Genomic DNA, 27,314 nt, shown 5'->3' with positions numbered 1-27,314 from the left:
CCTGGAGAGAACTGAAAACAGACCCACTGCCTTTAAGTTATAAAAAATATGTTGCATTCTTTTCTCCTATCCATCAGACTGCCTGTATCAAACTCCTCCTACACTATATATATTAGCTAATTTGCTTCACGCTTTCATAGATGAACAAGCTTGATGTGCAGATGATCTTAAAGAAAGGATTCTGTGAATATTTTACCATAGTTATGGCCCTTTGATAATTTTTGCTACATGGAATGTAGATACAAATCTTGTGTGTCCAGCTCCTCCTTACACTATTAGCCTGATTTGCTTTAAACTGAACATGTTTGATGTGCAGATGACCATAAAGGAAGGATTCTTTTCTGTGAATATTTTACTGCAGTTATGGTCCTTTGATAGTGTTTGCTACATAGAGGATTACACAGTATGTGGGGGCATCCTTGCCCTATGGACACAATCCTAGTTTTACGTAAAAGCAATCATTATTCAAATATGGACATTTTTGCTTGCATTTAAATGAGATAAGCCACACAGGTCCTTTGGCTACAGCATGGTCATGATGTTTATAGGTATAATTACTTTTTTTGAGAAAATAAGAATTTATTTTTGGTTTACTCTGAAAAAAAAAGAGATTCTAGCTTTCAAGTTCTGAAAAAAATCGGACTTTTATAGGAGGTATAACAATTTTTGGCGCCAAGTAAAATCCCCATACGTCCGCACCCCCTCCCTCTCTCTTTCCAAACTCAACATGTTCAAATGGTCGGCGCCTAACAAGGTGAATTGTTCACACCGTATAATTGTGATACATATATTGCAATAGTAAAGGTATTCACATGCTTAGTGTACTACATGAAGTTATAGTGTATCGATATAATACGGAATTCCGTTAGGGCCATCGCCTTTGTATGTGTTGATCTGAAACGCGATACTCGATAGTACGATGATGAAAACGCGAAATCACGAAACTACGATAACGAAAACGCGACAACACGATGATGATAACGCGATACTACGATAACGAAAACGCGATAATACGATAGTACGATGATGATAATGTGATATACTATCGCGTTTTCACCATCGTACTGTCGCGTTTTCACCATCGTACTGTCGTATTATCGCGTTTTCGTTATCGTAGTATCGTGATTTCGCAATATCATTATCGTACTATCGCGTTATCACCATCGTACTGTCGCGTTATCACCATCGTACTGTCGCATTATCACCATCGTACTGTCGCGTTATCACCATCGTATTGTCGCGTTATCACCATCGTACTGTCGCGTTATCATTATCGCACCATCGCCTTCCGGTGCGCATGTGCATGCTAAAAATGAGAAGATTAGAAGTTATACTTTTAGAACTACAGCTCCTGCTCTAGCGATAGGGCGATATGCAGATTCGAACGCGGGTGCTAGTGTGTGAAAATCTTGATTTGTATTGATGATCCTCCTATAGCTACAGCTGCTAGTTAGTCAAAAGCAAAAAATAATTAACATTTTTCCATGCTTTTTTAGCTTTCGTCAATTTAAGAGTCATTTACAGAAAATGAATTTAGGGAGACAAAGCGTGTTGGATGTTGAACAGGTTCAGAATGCTGTGCAGATATAATTTTACTGCATTTTTCATTCCTGTAAAATCATAAATAAAATGTCTGAGTAAGGGGGCGTTAACTCACTTTTGGTTGTAAACTGCTTTACTTTTTATTTTATTTTTGCAGAAAATTGCCAGACTTTGATGCATTAAAAGAAACTATGTGCCATGAAAACTGCAAACAATATTCTTCGAATATTTGCGATGCTCCGATTTCAGTGTTGTTATGCGTCTTACGGAATTCAACATCAATGACCTGAGCTTTACAAGACATGCATTTGCTTTTCAGTGTTGAAATATAAACCATCATATTTGTGAAAATATTCATCATCATATTTGTGAAAATATTCATGTCAGACCAAAATAAAAACAAACAAAAAACACCCTGATCATGGTACAATATAATATTCTTTTTTTTTTCTTGTTATCATATACTATATAGAAAACTCAAACCGATTGACCTGCGGAGTTTTTGCCTAAGTACATATTTGGTTTTAGCTGAAAAAACTTTTTACAACCCATTAGCAAGCAATAGAAATCATTTTTAATTTCAACAGAGCTTAAATAATAAGATAAATAGAAACCAGAACACTGGAGGAAATTCTTCTGTGCGCATGGGCACCGGAAGGCAATAGTACGATGATGATAACGCGATAGTACGATGGTGATAACGCGACAGTACGATGGTGATAACGCGACAGTACGATGACGATAATGCGACAGTACGATGATGATAACGCGACAGTACGATGGTGATAACGCGATAGTACGATAATGATATTGCGAAATCACGATACTACAATAACGAAAATGCGATAATACGATAGTACGATGGTGAAAACGCGACAGTACGATGATGAAAACGCGACAGTGTATCGCATTATCATCATCGTACTATCGTATTATCGCGTTTTCGTTATCGTAGTATCGCGTTATCATCATCGTGCTGTCGCGTTTTCGTTATCGTGGTTTCGTGATTTCGCGTTTTCATCATCGTACTATCGAGTATCGCGTTTCAGATCAATACATTCAAAGGCGATAGCCCTAACGGAATTCCGTAATATAAGGGGTTTGTAATTACCTGTCATAGGAAACCAATGCTACAAGTCTTCCAGCTGTGCCTCTCAAAAATGACACAGTGCTGCGATCCATGACAAAACTTTAACGATATATAAAGAAAATCATAAAGACGTAAGCAAGTTGAAAAGGTCATTGTGCTCTCGGAATTGAAAATGGGACATACAGTCATGGCGGCTTACGCGTTTTACATACAGATATTGCATATAAAGTTATTTAATACGAAAACAAAACTAAAACAGAGGAAATCGGTCACCCACCGCTAAGATTGTGGAAGCGATCTTAAACGTGACTTTATCAATGCATGTTATCGAGGACTGCAAGGACGAATAGGAAGATATCTGCATTGTAAATAAATCATGAAAAACACATTGCCATTTTAATGTAGCTATGTTCATCAAGTATCTGACAGACAGTCCAGTTTATATAAAACTGGCAACGTGAATCACCAGTATGCAAACTATGCAGATAAAATGTTTCGATTCATGATTTTAGTGGCATCTTCTTTAGAGTTGTCAGCGGCCTTTCAGTTCACGGACTGCTGTGAGTTTTCTTTCTTTTCATTTACTGTTGCATAATATTATAAGGTACAGCTTATGTCTTATGTTTGCATTTATAACTTGAGCAAAATGATTTTTATTTCATGTATGAATCATTAAATAACAACAGACGAAGAAAAAAAACACAGGACGTGCACGAATCGTGTTACTGATTTTAAATAATAGATGATCGTTGATTAAGGGAACAACTTTTCATATCTTTTTTAAATACATCTAACAAAGCCTATATACATAGTGCTATAATCACATGCAAAAAGAAATTCTCACACGTTTTAAATGTAACGTAGCGTGGCCATTTAATACAACAATTCATAACCTTTTAACGAGTTTTATTTAACATAGCAACTGTCTTTTTATTAACTTAAACATAACATTTTTACGTAAATATTATCTAGGGAATGTGACCTTATCAATCTAGCATTTCTCCCATCTCTCTCTCTCTCTAACTCCAACTCTAACTCTAGATAATTATATTTCAGCATATATATTTAATTAAGCAGTCTAGCCGCTATGTAAAATTACGCAATTCGTCGTGCCTTTTCCTTAAACATATTTAACTTTGATCCCGGAAGTAAATGGTATAAACAACTAAGTATACCTGTTTAACCCTTGGGCTACATGTTTTGTGACAGGTTTGATAATTCAGCAAGCTTTCAATATTTCAATTTAGATTCAAGCATTACAGTTTATCATCTTTCTCCGTAACATATTAAACAATGATTTATAGAATATACAATATTCCGAACCTTTCAAACCTGTTACATTACATAAATACTAACAATGAATAATGAAATTACATGATACATCTTACTCTACAGAATTAAAGATACACATAGTTTGGATTGGGTTGTGTTTTATATCAGTGATTATGATACAAATGTGTAGAAATTCCGTTGCTATAGGTTCGATACACCAGTCATATTAATTTTGCTTTAATTTGCCTGCGTAATATCAACACTCATCCGTTTGTAAATTCCATGCTTGTATTTGTTCTGACTTTATAATTGGATTGAAGTAACTGAACCTGTAATAACGCTGGGCAATTTCCTCTTACCACGCAGTTTAGAATACTTTGGACTTGCAATTTATGTCCACGAGCACATGACTTCCCGTAGTGATCGGAAAATACTGAAATTGTAAACGGATATTACGTAAATTACCGAAGGATTTTTACCGACAAATATTACATAAATTACCAACGAATATTACGTAAATTACCGACGGATTTTTTTCATAAATTACCGACAGATATTACGTAAAAATTGACTGTTATCCATTACTGCAAATTGTAAAATGAAGAAATTGATATTACAGCTAATCGATATTGTTGAGTGTGTTATGACCAACATAGCCTTCCAAACGTGTGCGATATTTTATATATTAATAAATGTACTATCAGGATATGAATTACGAAAGATATTGTGAAATAGGATGGTAGAAGTTTAGTTAAAAATACTTCTTCAATGCTGAATTTTGAATGAATGAATTTGAATATATCTAAGCATCTCCAGCTTAATATTGCTTGAAGTATACAGTAACTACCTTTGCTTGTCTTGTACTGGAATGTTCAGTTATATTAACTTTTCAATTGAATTATTATGATTAAAATGTATTATACAGCCTCTGACCCGAGTTATGCAGCCTTGACAGTGCACCAACTGGACCTTTCTCCGTTTCTAATCACATTTCCGGGAGATCTGCACATGACATTGAATTTAACAATTAACAAACCGATCAACATTCTGTTCGTGGACTCTGAATTAGAGAAAAATACACTCGGAATTTGGACAAAAGTACCGTGCTTTGTAAACTTCGGCTCATGGTAATTTTTTATCCATATCTCTTGCTTTCGAAACAAAAGGGCCAAGGCGATAAGTATAGTGAAGTCTAGACTAGCCACTAGACTGATAATAATTTATTTCTACATTTCCCCTTTTTTTTAATTCAATTTCATATAGACAAAAGCCAGTCTATTTTAGAGATTTTCACAGAGGAATGATGTTGAAATAAATATGTAAAAACGATATATCATAGTCTAGGAGCTAGTCCAGTGAAGTCCAATCTTTGGACAGTAAAAGTTTTAAATATATGAGGAGAATACACATTGAAGGGATTTATCCATTTCATTTTATTACCGAATATTCACAACGCATCCGGTTGGCTAGCGTTTAACACACTACTAAAGTTGCATGGTTCATAATACATTTTGTATATTAAACATCATAAACCAGTTATTCGAGTTACTGCTTAATAAACTGAAGCAATAAAAAGCTCTCACAGAACAGTTAATGAAAAGAAGTGTTTTTTTTTATTCTCAGTCAAAACGTTGATTTCTGTACGATTCTGGACAAAATTCAAAATGGATCTTCGGTATTATCAAAGGAGTTCGGAGAGCAAATTGGTGTAATGCTGCTATCAGGACTAGGACCCAGAGTACGTTGTCCCATCCAGCCTGAGAATCTATATATAAATGATTATATAATCCGACTTCAGCCACTTTCGGTTCATTTGTCTTTGATATTGAAAGTGAGTGTTTTCATCATTTCACTTTTTTTTAAAAAACTATTAACATACACAACTTACTGCACAAATACTGTACTTACCTTGCGATACCAATACTTAACTCACCTTACAACATCAATACTGTTTTCACAGTGCGACATCAATTTACCAAACTTGCAACACCACTACTGTATTCACCTTCCGACACCGATACTGCACTCAGTTTACGACATCAGCTGTACACTACTCAGCTTGCAACACCAATACTGTACTCACATTGCAACAACTCTTCTGTAGTCTACTTCCGATACTAGTACTGTGTACTCAACTTGCGACACCAATACTGCATTCTTCTTGCGACATTACTGCACTCATCTTGCAACATCGATACTGAAATCACTTTGCAATAAGCTGCTGGATTTTACTTGCGATATTAATACTGTGCACTCAACATGCAATACCAGTACTAAAATCACTTAGCAACAACACTGCTGCATTTTACTTGCGACACCAACACTGTATTCATCTTGCAGCACCAATACTGTACTCATCGTGCGACAGCAATACTGCATTCTACGTGCGATATTAGTGCTGTGTTCTCGACTTGCGACACTATACCATATTAACGTCGCAACACCAAAACTGCACTCACTTTGCGACACCAATCTACTGCATTCTACTTGCAATCTTAGTACTATGTACTCAGCACGGGAAACCAATGTCGTATTCATCTTGCGACACAAATCTACTGTTCTTCAAACGCGCAAACACGCCAGAATAAAATGGCAAAAATCAGTTACTATGTTAGTCAACATATTTCACCCTGCGATATTCTATGGGCTCTAACTTAAAAAACTACCGAAAATGTAACAACTCGTCACAATTCACTCCATGACATTTCTTGATTTATCTTTGCGTTTTAGGCATTTAACAAATAGAAACAAACTTTGTCAATATAAAACTGAATTTTATTGTTTCCGACGTTCCTGTGAGATCGGCATATTTCTTTCATAAATGAAGTTACACATGAATTTTAACATTGGAAAAAATAAAAGACAGTTCTTTTCTAAAATTGTAATAGAACTTAACTACTCGATATATAAATTTAACCTTTAGCGCTTGATTTTGCCGTAGTGCCGAACGGTTCTAATTTCTCACAACTTTTTTAAACTTCTTTTTTAAGGGCAACTATAGGATCCGGATATCAGTGAAAGACGATCCTACCGTCCGAGACAACATTGGCTGTATAAAGTTCCAAGCGAAGATGGGAGTACCCACACCAGGTGTTGGCTAAAGCGTATTCATTGCAACTGAAACAGTGACCAATACTCTTGTAGCATTCAAATTTGTTTAGATTTTGATCAGTTAGTACATATAATACATAACTTGCTTATTGAACCGGGCCAAACTAAAACATATTGGCCTTTGTTCATGTCGTGAGTTTCCTGCACATTTTCTGTTTGCAACATTGTCATATATTTTGAATACTGTGTGCTGTTTGATTAAATGATAAGCTACAACTTTACAATTTAATTTACAGTCTTGTTTAATCTATCAGACTTAGCTTTCAATATTATCTAGGATAACATGTTTTTTTCGTGAAGAATCTATGTTGGATTCATTTGGTCATCATACGAGTAATAATATAATAAAACTATGATAAAGTTGTTTAATTGAATTTAACATTAATATTTTCACTGATTCTATTGCATTTTCCAAAAACATTATGGATCTGAGTCAGGGTGGCTGAATTATACAGATCTACAACATTTATTAAAATATATTTTCCTAATCGCACATAGCAACATACTTGGTGTATTTTGGTCCGAAGTCTCAAACATGCCAAATCTGGTGTTGGAGGACAACTGCACGCCAAAAGTATACATTTATATGTGCGTAAAAGTATATGATCAAAAGGATATTCTGTGGTAACGAAGTAAGTTTTGCTTTCAAGCTCGCTCAAGAAAAAGACAAGAGGCAGGCCCGTAGCTACACTGAGGCACAGGGAGGCTGGTGACTCCCTTTTTTCTGCAAAGATAATGAAAAAAAAAATTGAGGCATCATCTTATAAAACGTATCCGAGCTGAGGCACTATTATCTAATTTAATTTTATTTTGTTTCAACTATTTTCTCCCATTTGTTTTTAATATCACAAATGATTGCACTACATAGCATAGTTTTCGTATAAGATATTCGCCCATTAGTTTAACTTAACTCGGAGAGGACCGAAGCGTTGCGATTAACATCACAACAACAATGGCTGACCATGCCACCGAATATTAATACTATATTCGAGCTCATTCTCTCACTGCCAGTCGGTTCATGCTCTTGCGAAAAAAGTTTTAGCACATTGCGTAGACTCAAAACATGGTCCAGAACTTCCATTGGAGAATACCGTCTAAATGGCATTGGGCTTATGATTGTGCATGGCTCAGATGTTAAAGTTGACAGTCTTGAACTTCTGAAATTATGGAATTCAACTGGGCGTAGAATAATTTCATTAGCGTTTGATTAATTAAGTTTTCCTTTAATAAAAAGTCCAATAACTCTGACATATAGTTTGACATGCAAGTTACTATCTCCAAAACTAATGCAGATATTGAATTTAAACTTCACTTGTGTCTTAGGGGTTATAAAACTAGTTGATAGCATCAAGTCCCATAACTCTGACCTGCAGTTTAGCCAAATTACGTCCCCTTTTCAACTTAAGGCATATAGATATGAAACTTACTTTTTTATTTTTCTAGTTCAATTACAAACCTCACTGGGTCAATTCCCATAACACTGACGTATTTTAGGCAAAGTTTGTCCCCTTTTTAACTTAGAAAATTTGCGTGCTAGTCACAATTTGCAGAATTAAACTGAAACTTCACATATGCCTTAAGGGTTATAAAACTAGTTGACTGCATTAAGTCCCATAACTCTAATTTTGTTCTCATTATGCCCCCTTTTGAACTCAAATCTTCTGGTTCAAGTTTTGCATGCAAGGTTACTATCTCCAAAACTAATGCAGATACTGGATTGAAACTCTTTAGATATTTTAACATTTATGGTAATATTTTTCTGCTTCTCGGATAATAATTTGAATAGTCGAGCATTGGCTGTCTTACGGACAGCTCTTGTTTCTAAACTGATTCATTTTGACATTACAGCAGAATGGATTCTTGGAATCATGCGGCTTTGTTCTTCGTACGACTTTGAACATATCATTTCTTATACGTACGGAATTTCAAAACTTCATTTTAAAGTTTTTCTCAAGAATATATCATGGTAACTTAGTATAATACTAAATCAATAGTTAATTAAGAACTTATATCAGACCAGACACACTTATTTCAAATTTTCGTATGTACCGGTATGCAATCTTACTGTGTATAGATCTACTTTTCATATAAATCTGTGACTTTTTAGATTTTGATTACCTAATTAGTATAATAACTTTATGACAACATTTGAACTTTTATGCTGCGTTTACACTTAGCCACGATGTCCATGATTTAAGAGAAGCGTGGTGAGCGTCGGGGCTCGTGAGATCGAATCGTGGTGATCGTGAGAGAACTTGATGGAATCGTGTTGATCGTAAGGATCGTGGCAAAATTTTTGACAGTCAAAAATTTTGCCACGATTATCCCGATTTATCTTAAAGAGAGCGTGATAGAACGTGGAAATCGTTTCAGAGCGTAACGCAGCTCAACAGACCTTAATGTAGCGCATCAGACCTTGATGCTCCATTTTATGGGGCTCTTGGTGAACTTGGAATCACGATCCTAAGTACTAAATCTGGAGGCATCCCTACATAGTTGACATCTTCACGCCTGAGTTTTTGTGTTGAAATTGTCCCAGCTGGTGCCTTCGGTCTCCACTTAACCATGGTCTCACCCAGCAGGTCTTAGGCCTTCTATTTCTTCTTCTCCTTCCTCTCCCTTCTGTCCTGCCTTGTTACGTCCATTGTTGCTGCTGCCGACGAGTAACTATTGTAGGCATACACGAACGTTGCAAATTCAGCATCTTTTTCAGCTTTTTGATGCATTATAGCTCGTTCCTCTTTGGAATCTCTGGAGAGAATGAGAGAATGGCCCATGTCTCCTATTTATACTTCAATCGTGCTCAGAACGTGACAATCTTGATCAAATCGTGGCCATATATCGTAGGAGAGCTTATCAAAACTTGATAACGTGAAGGATCTAAACAGAACGTGACAAAACGTGATAGCATTCGTGGTAATCGTAAGAGAACTTAAGGGAACGTGATGAGAATCGTGGCAGATCTCGACCAGAATCGTGTTGATTTCGTAATAAGACGCTGCAGATAGTAACAAAACGTACTGACAACGTAAGAAAGCGTCGGGAAGCGTAGTAATACAAAATTCGTGCAATAAATCGTGGAGCTCCGAGCTTTTCTTTAAATCGTGGCTAAGTGTAAACAAGCAGCATAATACCTATCACACGCGCTATTTATCCAAGTATTAACCTTTTTAATGTAGATCTTATATAACATACTTTAAGAAGATTGACAAAATATTATGTATTAAGTATATTTGTAGTACATATCTGTATTTTATTTGTATATGAATAAACCATATTGCTTCTTTCAGATTTTTATTTCACGTCAGCCATGCTAAAACGTTTATAAATGAATATATATACTCAGTTCCAAAGGAAAGTGTGCACTTTTTAAAAAATTCCCCGACGTTTTTGTTTCATTTTTTCATACACTAACTCTCAGGTATAACTCAAAATCTAAAATGCACACCAATTTGTTTACGAACTGATTTAAATTCTGGTACCAAACATTATAACAGAAAACTAAGTGCACACTTTCTTTTGGAACTGAGTGTATACATTTATTCAACAGAAGATATAAGAACCAACATGCATTTACATTAGCGTTAACGGATGACAATAATCACAAATACGCTGGCTATTTCGAAATTCTTATATTCTGCCGTAGCGCATGTAACTTAAATGTGCGCGAATCTTTTTTACGTCATTTATTTTTTTCCGAAATCGGTATCTTAGAAGTAACAAAAACATGTTTGAAATGCAGGAAAACGCACGAAATGGCACCCTCGAAAAAAAATATCCGGGGGAGCATGCCCCCGGACCCCTCTACAAAGTGCCTCCCTTTTTTTGTAGCTCTGGCTACGGGCCTGCAAGAGGGATCAGGTACAAAAGGGCAGGATAAAAAAAGGTTCCAATTTTCCCGATCTACACGAAAGCCTGGCAAAGGCTGATGATTAGATTATCCCTGAAAGTGATATCAAGAATCCCCTTTATAACAGAGAAGTTGTAGAATTGTCTGTCGGTACTACTTGAGCATCATGTGTTTTTGAATAGGAATAATTCTTGGCTGGTTTTGGAATTATCCTTTATCCTGGTCCTTTTTGTAGCGATGATGCTTTGATTATGCTTGGAATTGATAGCAGTACGTTGTTCCTTTTGTTGTCAGAGATTATCATCATTTTGTTTAAGATGAAAGACTTGTCGCTTTTCACGCCTAAAGTACAGGTGTTTCTGCATCTTGTAGCGAAAATGCGTGTAGTTATCTTCAACGTTATAGGTTCATGTCTGTTATCTCCTTCCTGCAGTTGCCCTTGCACATTGTATTTCTCCTCTCCGCGACGCTGTCCTTGTTCATATTCATGGTCTTATCCCAAATTACTGCCCTTGTTCATGGTCGCTACCTGTGGCTGTCCTTGTTTATGTTCATAGTCCTCTCCTCGTAACAACTCTTGTTTATGATGATATTCCTTTCCCTGCAACTGCTTCTTTTCATGTTAATGATCTTCTCTCTGGAGCTCTCCTTGTTCATGTCGGTGTTCCTTTCCCAGCAGCTGTTCTTGATTATGCTGGTGTTCCTCTCCGTGTATTTGTCCTTTCTCATATTTATTACCTTCTCATTGCAGCTGACATTTTTATGTTTATGATTCTCTCCTTGTAGCAGCCTTGTTCTCTATGCAACTGACCTTGTACATCTTTCTGATCCTCTCCAAATACATATATCTGAACCTGTCCATACTGATACTCATCTCTCTGTAGCTTCCCTTGTCCATGTTTAAGTTCATCTACAGTTTGATGTATCTGATCAAGTGTATGATCCTCTTCGTGCATTTGATATTTTTTGTCTTGTTTTCCTTTACCATGTAGTTCTCATAGACAAAAATTGAATATTATTTCTTTATTGCTGTAGCTGTCCTTGTTCATGTTGATTCTCAACTTCATGTAGTTGTATTTCCCAAGGGCAGGACGTGAAGTGGTTGGACACTTACTTCAAGCGAGCGAAATAGTTGCAATCTTGCAAAATGGCGGAGATTTGCTAAAATTACAGCACGTTCATTTATTTTTCATCAGGTAAGTGGGTTTCTATGGTATTTTGAACTCCACGGATATGTGCATACATTAGTTCTATGTATATCTCACACTCGGTTTTGCGTTTTAGATTTCTAATTGTCGAGGTTAATGATCTTGTGCATGTTTTGATATTTGAACGGGCTCGTTTCTGGTCGATATTTTTAAAAAAAAATATGATTTAACTAGCCTGTTATTGGGCCCTTAAACGAGACAAAACAGCTAATTGTGAACAATATCATAAAAGTTTGGTTCTGCATGTTTCATAGATGATTTTATACCCAAATAAATCTTGTTCAAGCTCTTTTTTGTTGCAAACTGCTTAACTTTTATCATGATGGACATGATTGGTTCTGCCTTTGCAACCAATGTTGATAATAAGTGAACAATGTGAAAAAGCTGCTAAGCAAGCATTAAATAGACGGCTTTTCAAACATACTGATGTGAACAGTTTTAAGGTTATTTATCCAACATATGTTAGACCATTAATGGAATATGCTGTATGCTGAATCCCTACTTTGTGAAAAGTATTGAATGTCTTGAAAGAGTACAGAAATATGCAACAAGGTTAAGATATTTCATCTACCAGAGGACATACAATCAAGCTCTATAAACCAACTCTTAAGAAAGGACTTCTTCTTCGGAAAACTTTTTCTCCATCAGAATGAATGAATTGCTCGAAAGGGTTTAAGTGCTCAGACAGCTGAAGCATTCAAAAAGAAGATTAGATCATCACTGGAATGCAGCTAATGGACATGGGACATAAAAGGCTTTCCCTCAAGTTTAAACTCCCATAAAAACTGTAAATCTAAAGGTAAACGTAAATAATCAGCCCCCACATCCATGCAGTCTGATCAAAGTCTGCACTGTTTGCCATTTAGTATTTTTTTTGTATTTTAGCACCCCTTTTAACAGTTAATAGTACTGTCTGAATTGAAAAATAGAAAAGTTTGTTACATAAATTCAGCTGGGTAAGGGTTCAATTGGTAACTTAACGATTCATATGGCCTCTGTTTACAATTCTGTTCTATATATCTTCTTTTAAGTATATATATATATATATATTTCCAGATGAAAAAAAAAGAATCAATGCATGAAATATCACAGTGTTTATTATTCTTTTTTAACACATTTCATAAAATTATATACTATAACAAAATATCAATATTTGAAAATAAATACATCAGATATTTTTATGTGTCATAAAAAGATAACAATATATAAAGCCTCTCACACAAGTAGTTCAAGGAGAAATCTTTGGGCTCAAGATTTTTCTATTACTATAAATGGATTTAATGGTGTGCCAGTCAATATAATATTCAAACAAAAGTTATTTCTTGTAGGTTAAGAACTTAACAGGACATAAATGAGTCACTTTGTATTGAGTCTGTAATACAAATTTGATCAAAACAATTTCTGCTGGACACAACATCATAGAATTACCAAATTACACAATTTCTGTTGCAGATATACCATGTATACAGTGTCTAAGGATGAATTTAGACTGACAAAATGGACTGATATAAATGTTTTTGTTCTTTTTTAATTTTATAACATTTCTCTGAAACTTATTTTCCATGGGATTTTTTCTTGAGATTTTCCATGAGATTCAGCTTTGCAAAGAATGCAGGGGTACTTTCTTGTAGTTCACTAGAGAAAGTTCAAACTAATGGTTTCACTGGCAGCCCTACAGATCCTGGTGTCTGAAAATAAAACAAAATAATCAAAACATACTACTTGTATATATTCCACTCAATATAGAAAAAAGAGCTAATGCATACAGGTTATAACTAGAGCTATCACTAAATGTGATAAATACTCCAAGATGCTGCTATGATACAGGATAAGTAAATGTTCTGATCATGACATTTGCTTCAAGTGTTAACTTGACTTTGAATCTAAATCTGAGCTATCTGATCTTTGACTTTTAAGTGTGACCTTGACCATGGACCTGGATTGTGCACTAAGCATGTTGTTTTAATGGGGTTAACGGATGATAATAACTTAATGAAAATTCTTCCAGTGCTGAAAAAATTGCAGCGGCTACAAGTTTGAACTATTTGATCTTTCACCTTTAAGTGTGACCTTGAACTTGAAAGTAGTGACCTTGGTTGTGCACACAATTCATGTTGTCTTGATCAGGTTAACAAGAGATGCTAGTTTTATGAAAATTGTATTAATGATTAGGAAGACTTGTAGCCTACACAAATTAATCTTTGTCCACCAACTGAGACGTAGTGACCCGGGTTGTCTGCTCTCCATTTTGTCTTTAAAAGGTAAATATTTGATTCTAGTTTTATGAAAATCTTCCAAGTGGTCTAGAAGGTATGGAGTGGACACAATTTAAGCTATCTGACCTTTGAACTTGAACATTATTCATTTGTTTGGTTATATTCTATCACTGATATTACAAGGCAGTCTGAAAGACAGCTAAATCCCACGCCACTGCTATGGATAGTGAAAGGGTAAACCTTTGATTTTAGCTGTGACCTTGACCTTGAACTGACATGGCTGACTCATAAATTCTGCACAATGTCTTGATGAGGTGATCATTTGACCCAAGTTTCATGAAAATCCTTCAAGGGGTTTAGGAGATACCACATAAAAGTGGTCTCGTTTTTTCCCTACAACCAATAGTGAAAATGTTGCAAAAAAGCTATTTATAGTATCATTAAAGGGAAGATATTCAATAAAAAGAAATGTAAGTGAACAGAAAAGAGATCTGCGAAAGGAAAACAAAAATTAATAAAAACCAAGACCATGGCAATGGTGAGCAATATACACATATGACCTTTCACCTCTGACCTTGACCTTGAAGCGGGCCATCCAAAACATGCGCACTGCAAGTCATCTTGATGTGATGAACATTTGTGTCAAGTATCTTCAAAATCCTTCAAGGTGTTAAAAAGTTAGAGATCAGACACAAAATATCATCCCATGACCTTTGATCCCCAAGTGTGAACTTGACCAAGACATAGCCCAGTTGGAACATGGGTTCTGCACATCGCCTTGGCGAGTTAAACATTTGGTGTTAATATAATGGAATTATGTAAAGGGGTTCAAAAGATATGGACCGGACACGAAATATCACCCCATGACCTTTGATCCCCAAGTGTGACCTTGACCCAGTGCAGTTGGAACATGGGTTCTGCACATCACCTTGGTGAGTTTAACATTTGTTGTTAATATAATGGAAATATGTCAAGGGGTTCAAAAGATATGGACCGGACACGAAATATCACCCCATGACCTTTGATCCCCAAGTGTGACCTTGACCTTGACCCAACACAGTTGGAATATGAGTTCTGCACATTGCCTTGGTGAGTTTAACGTTTGTTGTTAATATAATGGAAATATGTCAATAGGTTCAAAAGATATGGACTGGACATGATTTTGTTACGGACAGAAGGAAGGACGAACAGACGGAAGCAGACCATTCCTATAATCCCTCCGCTACAGCGGGGGATTAAAAAGCTGCTTTAAGTTATGTGTTAAGCTATACGGTTACACAATCCATTTAAGTAGATGTCTAACTTACCACCACTCTTGAATAAAGAATGCAAAAAATGTAACTAAAATAAGTTAGCCATACAATTATATAAGAAAAAGCAAGAAAATTGCTTCAAAAAATGAAATCTTCTACAACACTTTGCAGTCTACAGGCTGATAAAGTATACACATTGTATAATGCACAAAAATGTTCATTTCCAAAAATGGCAATTGTTATCGACAGCTCTTCCGCCTATTTTAAAGAATTTGGTACAAACATGATAAAACAAACTTCCTTTAAGACTAAAGATGAGGTAAGAAGCCACATGCACAATCCTGAATTATATATATAGCAAAGTAACAGGATAACCTCAAAAGCAGTAAAACTAAAAAAAATGCATGATCCTGAGTTATATCTAGCAAAGTAACAATTTTAAAGCTTGTGACAGCTCTTCATATTTCTTATAGTTTCTATACCTAACAACATGTACAATCTAAAATTATATCTAGCGATGCAACAGGACAACTTCAAAAGTTTGTGACAGCTAGCTCACCATATACTTTGCATAGTGGAGCTAAAACACGATCCATTCAGCATTTTAACATAAGGCTAATGTAATTTATTGTTATGGTGATACTTAACATTACATATGCATGTAAATGAATGGTTCAACTTTCATATAATCTTTTCAAGAAATAATATATTGTACTATGCAAAATAGTGTATATTTTCATGATTGCTTCTAATACAAGAAGTAGTTAAACTTAAAAGAAGTTTTATAACCAGTATACCATATAGCAGTAGAAAGAAAAGCAACTTCTACAGAACCATTACCAAGTACACTACAGAAATAGCCATCCATAACACCAAAATAAAAATGTCTGATGTTTAGTAAACTCAATTTGTAGAAGCTTACAGCACAGCAATTTTTCTATTACAGAGATACAACTGCCAGAAAAATATAGAAATAATATTCACTAACTGAATAGCCTGCCAGAAATTAGATGGAAAGAAAATGCTATATCTATGGAAGCCCTGGAGGGACAATTGATTTCCGTACTTCCCACTTCTGACTTCTAACTTTTGCACTTCTCACTTCCGCACTTCTGACTTCTAACTTCCACACTTCTGACTTCCAACTTCCACACTTCTTACTTCCTTTTTCTAACTTCCGCACTGCTGCACTTCTGACTTCTAACTTCCGCACTTCTAACTTCCAACTTCCTGACTATCGACTTCTGATTTCCAACTTCCACACTTCTTGACTTCTTACTTCCCTCTTCTAACTTCCGCACTTCTGACTTCACACTTCCTGACTTTCGATTTCCAACTTCCACACTTCTTACTTCTGGACTTCTTACTTCCCTCTTCTAACTTCTGCACTTCTGACTTCTAACTTCCACACTTCTTGACTTCCTACTTCTAACTTCCGCACTTCTGACTTCTAACTTCCACACTTCTGACTTCCAACTTCCTGACTTTTGACTTCTGATTTCCAACTTCCACACTTCTTACTTCTAACTTCCAACTTCCGCACTTCTGACTTCCGCACTTCTAACTTCCTGACTTTCGACTTCTGATTTCCAACTTCCACACTTCTTATTTCCGACTTTTTGACTTCTTACTTCCCTCTTGTAACTTCCGCACTTCTGACTTCTAACTTCCGGAATTTCGACTTCTGATTTCCAACTTCCACACTTCTTACTTCTTACTTCCCTCTTCTAACTTCTGCACTTCTGACTTCTACACTTCTGACTTCTAACTTCCGCACTTCTGACTTCTAACTTCCGGACTTTCGACTTCTGATTTCCAACTTCCACACTTCTTACTTCTGACTTCTTACTTCCCTCTTCTAACTTCTGCACTTCTGACTTCTGCACTTCTGACTTCTAACTTCCGCACTTCTGACTTCCGGACTTTCAACTTCTGATTTCCAACTTCCACAGTTCTTACTTCCGACTTCTTACTTCCCTCTTCTAACTTTCGCACTTCTGACTTCTACACTTCTGACTTCCGCACTTCTGACTTCCAACTTTCCCTCTTTGGAAGTCGGAAGTAAGAAGTGTGGAAGTTGGAAGTAAGAAGTCAGGAAGTTGGAAGTCAGAAGTGCTGAAGTTAGAAGTCAGAAGTAAGAAGAAGGAAGTAAGAAGTCAAGAAATCATAAGTAAGAAGTGTGGAAGTTGGAAATCAGAAGTCGAAAGTCAGGAAGTCGGAAGTAAGAAGTGTGGAAGTTGGAAATCAGAAGTCGAAAGTCAGGAAGTTGGAAGTTAGAAGTCAAAAGTGCAGAAGTTAGAAGTAGGAAGTCAAGAAGTTGGAAGTGAGAAGTGCAAAAGTTAGAAGTCAGAAGTGGGAAGTACGGAAATCAATTGTCCCTCCAGGGCATCCATATATATCTTACTTCTGCAAATATTTCAACCAAGCCATATTGTCAGATTTACTGTGCATTAATTAAAATCTGCAAGAAACTGGTTTACCAACAAGGATATAATGAGGACTATATAATATCTGGCAAATATGCTATAATCAAGTTTAAATTATATTATATATATATTATTATATTAAATTATATAAAGTATAATTTAGCAACAACTATTGACTTATGATTAACATAAGGAGTCATGTTAAAAATGTCATTTAGTAACAACTATTAACCGATGAATAATATGAAATGCTATTTAGCAACAAATATTGAGCAACATTCAATATAAAGAAGATACATGTATATGTAATAAAATCTATTTAACATCAACTACTGAGGAACAATATGTAACAAATGCTATTAAGCAGCATGCAACTATTGACAGATGACTAATAACATTTACTGAAGATAATATTTAATAAATTAGAATGCTATCTAGCAGCAGCAATTGAAAGGCCATTAATGTAAAGGAGTCATGTAATAAATGCTATTTAGCAACAACTATTGACCAATGAATAATATCAGAAGTTGTGTCATAAATGCAATTTGGTAACAACTACTGACCAATTATAAATACAAGAAGTCATATAATAAATGCAATTTAGCAACAACTACTGGATGAAGATTAATTTAAAGAGCAATAATGTAACAAGTGCTATTTAGCAGCTTTTATTGGCCTACGATTAATACATATATTAGGGGTCTTTTAATAAATGCAAATCTCTTTAAGCTCTAATTAAACCTCACACAGCAGTCACAAATAAACATGCATTACACTAAACAGTAGCACTACTCTACATGCATGTGTTTACCATTTTCCAAGCCACTGCTACTGGACATTCATGGAAGTGGTAGCTTTAAACAAAATATTAAATAATATTATACAAAACCAATATATTGAATTATAATATTATATAATTATATATTGAGAAAATTTATTGAAATGTTAACAAATTTTAAATCAATATAAACGTATATTCTTTTTCTATATCATCATCATTTAGCATTATGTCTATCATAAATTTATTTTGTTCAGTTCTATAGAAAATTTTACTTTTATAACTACAGTAACAATTTGAAATCAACTTTATTACCAAATATTTATCATGATTGTAAATATTTAGAATGATTAATTAAATGAAAGTAAAACAATTAATCAATTTTTAAACATTGTTATTATAAGCACAAACAAGAGCTGTCCATACGACAGCATGCTCGACTTTTCTCAGTGCTTGACTCTAAATTAGAGCTTTGCCAGTAAAAGGGGCATAACTCTGTCAAAATTCAAACAGAGTTGTGGGGATTGTTTCTTATGGTGTAGCCTTTGATAGTAATTAACTATATTAAGTTTCAAGTCAAAAGCTTTGAAAGTAACAGAAATATTGGACGTCATATAAAACTTTAACCAAAAAATTCTAAGTTAAAAGGTGCATAACTCGGTCAAAATTCAAATCAGAGTTATGGGGATTGTTTCTCCTGGTGTAGACTTTGATAATAAATAACTGTTTTAAGTTTCAAGTCAAAAGCTTTGATAGCAACAGAGATATTTGACTTTATCAAAAAATTTAACCAAAAAAATCTGACTTTAAAAATAAAGTCAACAAGGGGCATAAATCTGTCAAAATTCAATTTAGAGTTATTTGACTTTATCAAAACCTTTAACAAAAAAATATAAGTTTAAAAGGGGCATAAATCTGTCAAAAATTCAAATCAGAGTTAAAGGGATTGTTTCTCCTGGTGATCATAGTAAATAACTATTTTAAGTTTCATCTCAAATTCTCTGATAGTAACAGAGATATTTGACTTTATCAAAAACTTAAACCAACAGCGAAGCCGATGCTGGGGCGAGTGCAATAGCTCTACATTTTCTTCGAAAAATCGAGCTAACAAAAAGCGCTGAAACACTAAAAACACTGCTCCGACTAGTATTTTTTGTAGTACATAAAGCACTCTGTCTAATACATAAGAAAGACATTTTCAATATGTATAATTAATTCACATTAAAACACAAAACAATACATTTATTTAATCATCAGATGCAATACAATTTCTACTGCCAGATCTATGTTATGTCACCATGATCTTTATTTTGCAAAGTCTAATAGACGATACAAAAAATATCCTATTTGAAAAATGTCACAATTCCGAATCATTTATCATTACTTAAATTGATTTCCCATGATCAATTAACTGTTAAAAAACAACTAATGTAAACATTTTCATCTTGGTTTAAATCATCTTGAAAATATTCAGATGGAAGATATGACTTTTTCCTTTTAAGTTGATAATCTCACACAAGTGAAATGACACTATGCAGACTTTTATACTAAGGTCAAATCACTTCAAGTCAATACCTACCAATACAATAAATATTCATAATATATATCATGGAACCTTTTGTCCATAATTTTTTTCACAACTCAATTGCAGAAAGATCAACCCAAAGTTTTTGCTATAAAGTTAATTTAAGGATCATGGTTTTAACAATGCAATTGTGTGCATCAATGTTAAAAATATTGTCTGAAACTTGTTCTATCATTGTTAAATTACCATATATTGTAACGAAATTATGCATGGATGTGCATTCTGAAGCTATAAAAAGCACAGAAAAATTTCAACAGTATGAACTTGCTATAGACAGATTAATAAATATATTAGTCACGATAGATCTTATCCCATATAACTATTGTTCCATTTTTTTTGTCATACACCCAAAAGATCAATCTGAAACAATATCAATTGTGGAATTTTAGCCACTCTTTCCTACAATCAAAACAGTGTACAGGATCGCGAAAGAAATTGGCAAATAGATATCAACCTGCTTTTTCAAAAATCTGGATTATAAATTGACATATACATGCTCATATCAAACAATAGTTAAAACACATATCATGCATGATTTTAAATCAACAACAGTAAGCACTTTGGAGGATCCAATGAGTAGCTGTCAACATAATAAAGACATTTTCTGCCAAAATCTGTTACAAAAGCACACAAAACATTACATCTACATACCTCATAATGGGGAAATGGTATTTTGTCAAATTTCTGAATAAAGTTAAATTACGTTAAACGTATAATATATCCAGTATATACAGCATAAGTAAACTCATTTTTTTTTGCAATTTCTTTCAAGTTGTATGAAAAGTCATTATTTCAAGAATTCTTGCCAGCCTAAAGGCATTGGGAAGCCAGAATTGCACTGTTATTTCTGGGCCTGCACAGCATTCATTTGTGTCAAAAGTGTAGCGATTAAATTACATTGCTGTATTTTTCAGTTTATTTGCAGGTCTGCCTAATAAAATTAGGATGACCTCATTTCTTTGATTACTTAATATACTCAAATACAGAATTGTAAGCAGTGAATTCTATGCAAAACAGGCAGGACCAATAGCTGCTGAATATGTATATGTTGCAATGTCTACTGAATTGTGTAACAAAATAAAATGAGTACAAAACTATAGCTGCTTTTGAGAAAAGCGCATGACTCCCACAACTGCCTAATCATCTGAACAGTAGTATATGAGTCAACCATGCACCAAGACCCCAACTGCCTTATCAGACTTTCAGTGCTTTGACTATCAAAAACAAGTCTCAAGGGCCTTAATCCAAAGTGCCTGGGTCGATTTGGCTAGTTATCGAACTTGGCCGAGGACTTATTGGCAAACACATTTTGTTCCAGTTTGGTGAAGATCGGATGAGAAATGTTTCACCAAGAGTGCGGACAAGATTTGTGAAAGACACACACACACAGACAGGAGTAAATCAATCAAACTAGTAAAACCTTACTTAACAGCAAATAAATAATCATATGATCCTTGTCATAAATTCTAAACTTGGTGTAGATATTTTGTCGCCTCAATTCCACAATGTTTTAACTAACATTTTGTCAAAATATGGAGAGATGCATATTATTTGAAAGTTCTCACTGATATCTACATTGTAATATATCCCTTACAACATTCTAACCTTGATGTAAAGCCAACATTTCATAATTCAGTAATGTTCCAGTAGTTGAAGAGATAAAACAAAATTACTGTAATACTGATTTTCACAGAAAAAACTTTTGACCTGTAAGAATATCCAATATCTTGGAATTGTGGGAATACTTGTAAAAGAAGTTTAAGCCTATAAATAGTTATATTTTGACTTTCTGACAATAAAATGAGTATTTATAGGGCAATCAAAGAACATGTTTGACAATATAGACATCATTCATATGTATATGTGTCAAAAATGATCTGCAATAATGTGCACATACATCTGTTTGAAGAATGACATTAAAGTCTACCTATCAAAGAGTGACATATAATTGTTTAAAAACAATTCCGCTCTACTGTCAAAGAATCTCATTGGAAGGACGACTGACTGCTGTAATCTGTTTCTTCACTAAATCATTCCTTCAGACAGGCTATGTTTTTCTTATTCATTGCCATTCATGCATCCAATAAATTATTCCTTGTCTCCTATGGACTAGTAAGAATTATTATGCATTTATTAGCTTTGATTTACATGTATTTCCATGCTACAAAGAAATATCCATTAAACATGTAACTAAAAGAATGTGAAAATACGTACCACAATATTACGTTTGGTAGCATTTATTCTTGCAATTTCTTTGATTGAGTGTATGTTATTTATTTCATCCTTTAATGTTGCCCATTTTTCCTGCATTCTGTTCTTTCGCATTCCTTGCATAGCAATCCTGAAATTAAAACATCTGCCATTTTGTTTTGGTATACTTTAACTTAATCAGTCTATGTAACATAATAGTCAATAATTTACAGTTGTGTTAAAATGCATATCCGGTTTACTGTGAAATCATTAATATTTGTAGGGGGACAAATGTTTGTTGATTTTCTGGTTGCATCAACCCACCAAATAAAATCAGAATGACATAAAATTCCCATCCATGATACCTTCAAAAGCTGAAATTCATGAATTTTAAACATCCCCATGAAATAGCTGTTTTGAATAAAGCCGCGAAAGGTCATGCCCATGAAATTAAACAATTTTACCATAATATAATAGAAACTGTTATAGGTAATACACAGAAAGGATTCCATGTACACTGCCATATAATCCATTCTTGGTTTTTTGGTTTGTAAGGTCCCTTTAAGTGTTTTGCAGTGTGTTGCTCAGGTTGTGATCATGCAGATGGCTCTGTTAATGCCTAAAACTGTTTTATGTACACTGAGAGAATTTCACTTCATGAACCAGTACTGATAAAAAGGAATTCACTCCTCAACTCTTTTTCCAGTAAGTGTTTCACTGCATCTTTTCATATTCCAGTACTGATCCAATCAAATAAAATGTCCTTGATACTGATATTTCTGCAAGTTGTAAAATGACCAATCAAATTTAGGAGCTTTCTGTATTGATAAAATCATTTCCATTAATACCCCGATACAGTGTCCGAGATACTGGCCTTTCTGCAAGGAGTCTCAGCACCCATGCTCTAATCTTGTGTTGTAAATAACCCAACCAAATTTAGGAGCCTTCTGCATTGATAAAATAAACTTCTTAACTCTTAGCCTGCTGCAGGCGAATTTAACAGCCTTTGCAAACAGCTTGGAACCAGATCAGACGCCGATTAAATCGGCGTCTGATCAGGTTCCAAGCTGTTTGCTACTCTGACAATATTTCTTCCAATTTTGGAGCAAATTGAATGAACTTTACTATTTTAGCAGATGACATTTCCAGCAGACGACAATTTATCTAGCATGCTAAGGGTTAAACAAGCAAATAAGTGTCCTAGATACTGACCTTTCTCTGAACAGAAATTAACTTTACAGACTGAGAGTCCTAGATATTGATTGTTTTGCAAGGACAAAATCAACTCTGTAAATAACCATATAGAGATCTACATGCTGACCTTCTGCAAAAAGAGCATCTACTCGTATGTACAGTTAAGTGGTTGACTGGACCTCTTTATTTTCCAGTTCTTATCAAAAGTTGGTGGAAACAAAACAGTAAATATGTCCTAGATACTGACCTTTCTGCCAGAAGAGCATCCACTCTCTGTTCAACTGTTGTATGTACAGTAAGTGGTTGACTGGACCTCTTTATTTTCCAATACTGATCCAGGGAAGGAAATGATCTCAACTGATAAACATACACTATACCAGTCTGTAGACTGCTGTCTGCATCAATCTCACTGCTCTCTTCTGTTGTTTTAACATTCCCTAAAATATTTAAACAACATCATTAATTTATCTTTACTTTAAAGTACAAGTTACAGTAGAAATTCAGTCTGAACTTGATATAGAATCATAAACATCAAATACCTTAGATATGGTTATTCCCATTTCATGATTATTGCTTTTGTTGTTTTTGTTGGGTTTAGAGCCAAAATGACACAATTTAGCTTATATGGTGAGTTTTCAAGCTTTTGATGGTGGAGGAAGACCCCATGTGCACCTCCTGGTGTGCACCTGGGTAGAACCACTAACCTTTCACAAGCAAGCTGGATGGCTTCTTCACACAAAATACTCATATTCCATTGGTCTGCTTGTTTGATTTGGTATTAATTAAGAAATAATTTATTCCTAACAATGACTGTCACTGAAAAAACTTCAAAGTTCTGAGGCGAAGAAATTATATCATTAGAGCACATCTGAATGACAATGATTTAATTCAAGAGACATCTTATTTCAATTCTAAGACAATATCAAGAATTATTGTCTACATCCTCGGTAACATCTACCACCAAATATTTTCCTGTTTTTTTCCGCGGTTTTCTTTTTTAGCGCATCACTATGATGTTTGATGTTACGACATTATATCTGTCACATACAAACAGTGATTTTGTTGCATAAGAACATCACATTTTCAGTCTTCATTGTTTAACCTTTACCCTACTAAGTTTCTAAAATGGACTGGTCGATCATTGAGTTTGGGCAGTACCATTTACTATTTGGAGGGGTGTTCAATGAAAATTTACTGACTGAACAGCAAACAGTACTGACCATGATCAGCCTGCACACCCTGATCTTGGTCTGTACTGGTTGCGAAGGCAGGCTAAAGGTTAATTGGAAAAAATATTGGGTCATAAAGGATAAAGTTTTATTCAAGTTAAGTACTAAATGAATAAGAGGGTCATGATGACCCTGGATCGCTCACCTGAGTAATATAAGCTACATGTTTCAAATGTCAAACTGATTTTTAGAAATTTTTTGGAAAATTTTACGATGTACAATCAAGTAATCCCTGGGCCGGGGCCAATTTTACCCCGGGGTCATCATTTGAACATAGTTTGTAGAAGTCTACTGGCAATGTTACATATCAAATATCTAAAATCTTAACCTTCTGGTTCATTTTTAGCAAATTTATGAAGATTTCCCTATGTATAATCAAGTAACCCCTGGGGCTGGGTCAATTTGACCCTGTGGGGTCAAGATTTGAACAAATTTTTGTAGAGGTCCACTAGGCAATGCTACATGTCAGATATCTAAGCTCTAGGCCTTCGGGTTTAGTTTTAGAAAATTTTGAAGATTTTTCTATGTACAATCAAGTAACCCCATGCGGCGGGGTCAGTTTGACCCCGGGCTCATGATCTGTACAAATTTTGTAGAAGTCTACTAGGCAATGCTACATATCAAACATCTAAGACCTAGGCCTTCTGGTTTATTTTTAGAAATTTTTTGAAGATTTTCCTATGTAAAATCAAGTGACCCCTGGGGTGGGGTCAATTTTGACCCCAGGGGTCATGATTTGAACAACTTCTGTAGAGGTCCACTAGGCAATGCTATATGTCAAATATCTCAGCTCTAGGCCTTCTGGTTTATTTTTAGAAAATTTTTGAAGATTTTCCTATGTAAAATCAAGAGACCCCTGAGGCGGGGTCAATTTTGACTCCGAGGGTCATGATTTGAACAAATTTTGTAGAGGACCACTAGGCAATGCTACATGTCAAATATCTAAGCTCTAGGCCTTCTGGTTTATTTTTAGAAAATTTTGAAGATTTTCTATGTACAATCAAGTAACCCCATGTGGCGGGGTCAATTTGACCCCGGGGTCATGATTTGAACAAATTTTGTAAAAGTCTACTAGGCAATACTACATGTCAAATATCTAAGATCTAGACCTTCTGGTTTATTTTTAGAAAATTTTTGAAGATTTTCCTATGTAAATTCAAGTGACCTTTGGGGCGGGGTCATGATTTGAACAAATTTTGTAAAAGTCTACTAGGCAATACTATATGTTAAATATCTAAGATCTAGGCCTTCTGGTTTATTTTTAGAAAATTTTTGAAGATTTTCCTATGTAAATTCAAGTGACCCTTGGGACGGGGTCAATTTTGAACCCGGGGGTCATCATTTGAACAAATTTTGTAGAGGTCCACTAGGCAATGCTACATGTCAAATATCTCCGCTCTAGGCCTTCTGGTTTATTTTTAGAAATGTTTTGAAGATTTTCCTATGTAAAATCAAGTGACCCCTTGAGTGGGGTCAATTTTGACCCGTGGGGGGGTCATGATTTGAACAAATTTTGTAGAGGTCCACTAGGCAATGCTACATGTCAAATATCTAAGCTCTAGGCCTTCTGGTTTATTAATTAGAAAATTTTGAAGATTTTGCTATGTAAAATCAAGTAACCCCATGCGGTAGAATCAATTTGACCCTGGAGGTCATGATTTGAACAAATTTTGTAGAAGTCTACTTAGGCAATGCTACATGTCAAATATCTAAGATCTAGGCCTTCTGGTTTACTTTTAGAAATTGTTTGAAGATCTTCCTATGTAAATTCAAGTGACCCCTGGGGCCGGGTCAATTTTGACCCTAGGGGGATAATTTGAATAATCTTGGTAGAGGACCACTAGATGATGCTACATACCAAATATCAAAGCCCTAGGCCATGTGGTTTTGTACTAGAAGATTTTCAAAGTTTTCCCTATATAAGTCTATATAAACCATGTGACCCCCAGGGCGGGGCCATATTTGACCTTAGGGGGATAATTTGAACAATTTTGGTAGAGGACCACTAGATGATGCTACACACCAGATATCAAAGCCCTAGGCCCTGTGGTTTTGGACAAGAAGAGTTTTAAAGTTTTTCTTTTCGGTTGCCATGGCAACCAGAGTTCTGCATAGAATTCAATTCTTTGAACAATTTTGAAAGGGGACCACCCAAGGATCATTCCTGTGAAGTTTGGTGTTATTCTGCCCAGTGGTTTTCAAGATTTTTTTAGAAAATGTTGACGGACGGACGATGGACGACACACGACGGACATTGAGCGGTCACAAAAGCTCACCATGAGACTTTGGCTCAGGTGAGCAAAAAATATGAAACCAAAAAGTGTGAACTTCATGCATTCTGTGCTGGTTTTTGTATTTCTCAGCAAGTAA

At 35.0% G+C, this 27,314-nt stretch overlaps 2 protein-coding genes across 8 annotated transcripts in view; one reads left to right on the top strand and one right to left on the bottom strand.

The window, feature by feature from the left end:
• Positions 1-3,054: 3,054 nt before the first annotated feature.
• On the top strand, positions 3,055-7,384 carry LOC123565873 (ganglioside GM2 activator-like). Its single transcript, XM_053550360.1, has 4 exons — positions 3,055-3,192; positions 4,830-5,031; positions 5,528-5,735; positions 6,895-7,384. The coding sequence occupies exons 1-4, from the start codon at positions 3,123-3,125 to the stop codon at positions 7,003-7,005; spliced, it is 591 nt and encodes a 196-aa protein (XP_053406335.1). The 5' UTR covers positions 3,055-3,122; the 3' UTR covers positions 7,006-7,384.
• Positions 7,385-13,152: 5,768 nt separating this feature from the next.
• The window catches only part of LOC123523069 (WD repeat-containing protein 93-like), a 41,541-nt gene continuing 27,379 nt past the window's right edge, over positions 13,153-27,314 (bottom strand). For 5 of the 7 annotated variants that reach the window (XM_053549361.1, XM_053549359.1, XM_053549360.1 and 2 more), the window contains 5 exons: positions 23,963-24,152; positions 22,546-22,672; positions 20,983-21,015; positions 18,780-18,822; positions 13,153-13,761 (listed from right to left, as the gene is read on the bottom strand). In XM_053549361.1, coding sequence (XP_053405336.1) covers positions 18,808-18,822; positions 20,983-21,015; positions 22,546-22,672; positions 23,963-24,152 — 365 coding nt within the window. In that variant the 3' untranslated portion in view covers positions 13,153-13,761; positions 18,780-18,807. The remainder of the gene's footprint in view (positions 13,762-18,779; positions 18,823-20,982; positions 21,016-22,545; positions 22,673-23,962; positions 24,153-27,314) is intronic. The other 2 variants (XM_053549362.1, XM_053549358.1) reach the window with 2 other exon arrangements.

The sequence above is a fragment of the Mercenaria mercenaria genome, chromosome 8 (assembly GCF_021730395.1).
Source record: "Mercenaria mercenaria strain notata chromosome 8, MADL_Memer_1, whole genome shotgun sequence".
NCBI lineage: Eukaryota > Metazoa > Mollusca > Bivalvia > Venerida > Veneridae > Mercenaria > Mercenaria mercenaria.
Note: the sequence above shows the minus strand (reverse complement) of the source record. Positions and strands in the feature narration are given on the sequence as shown.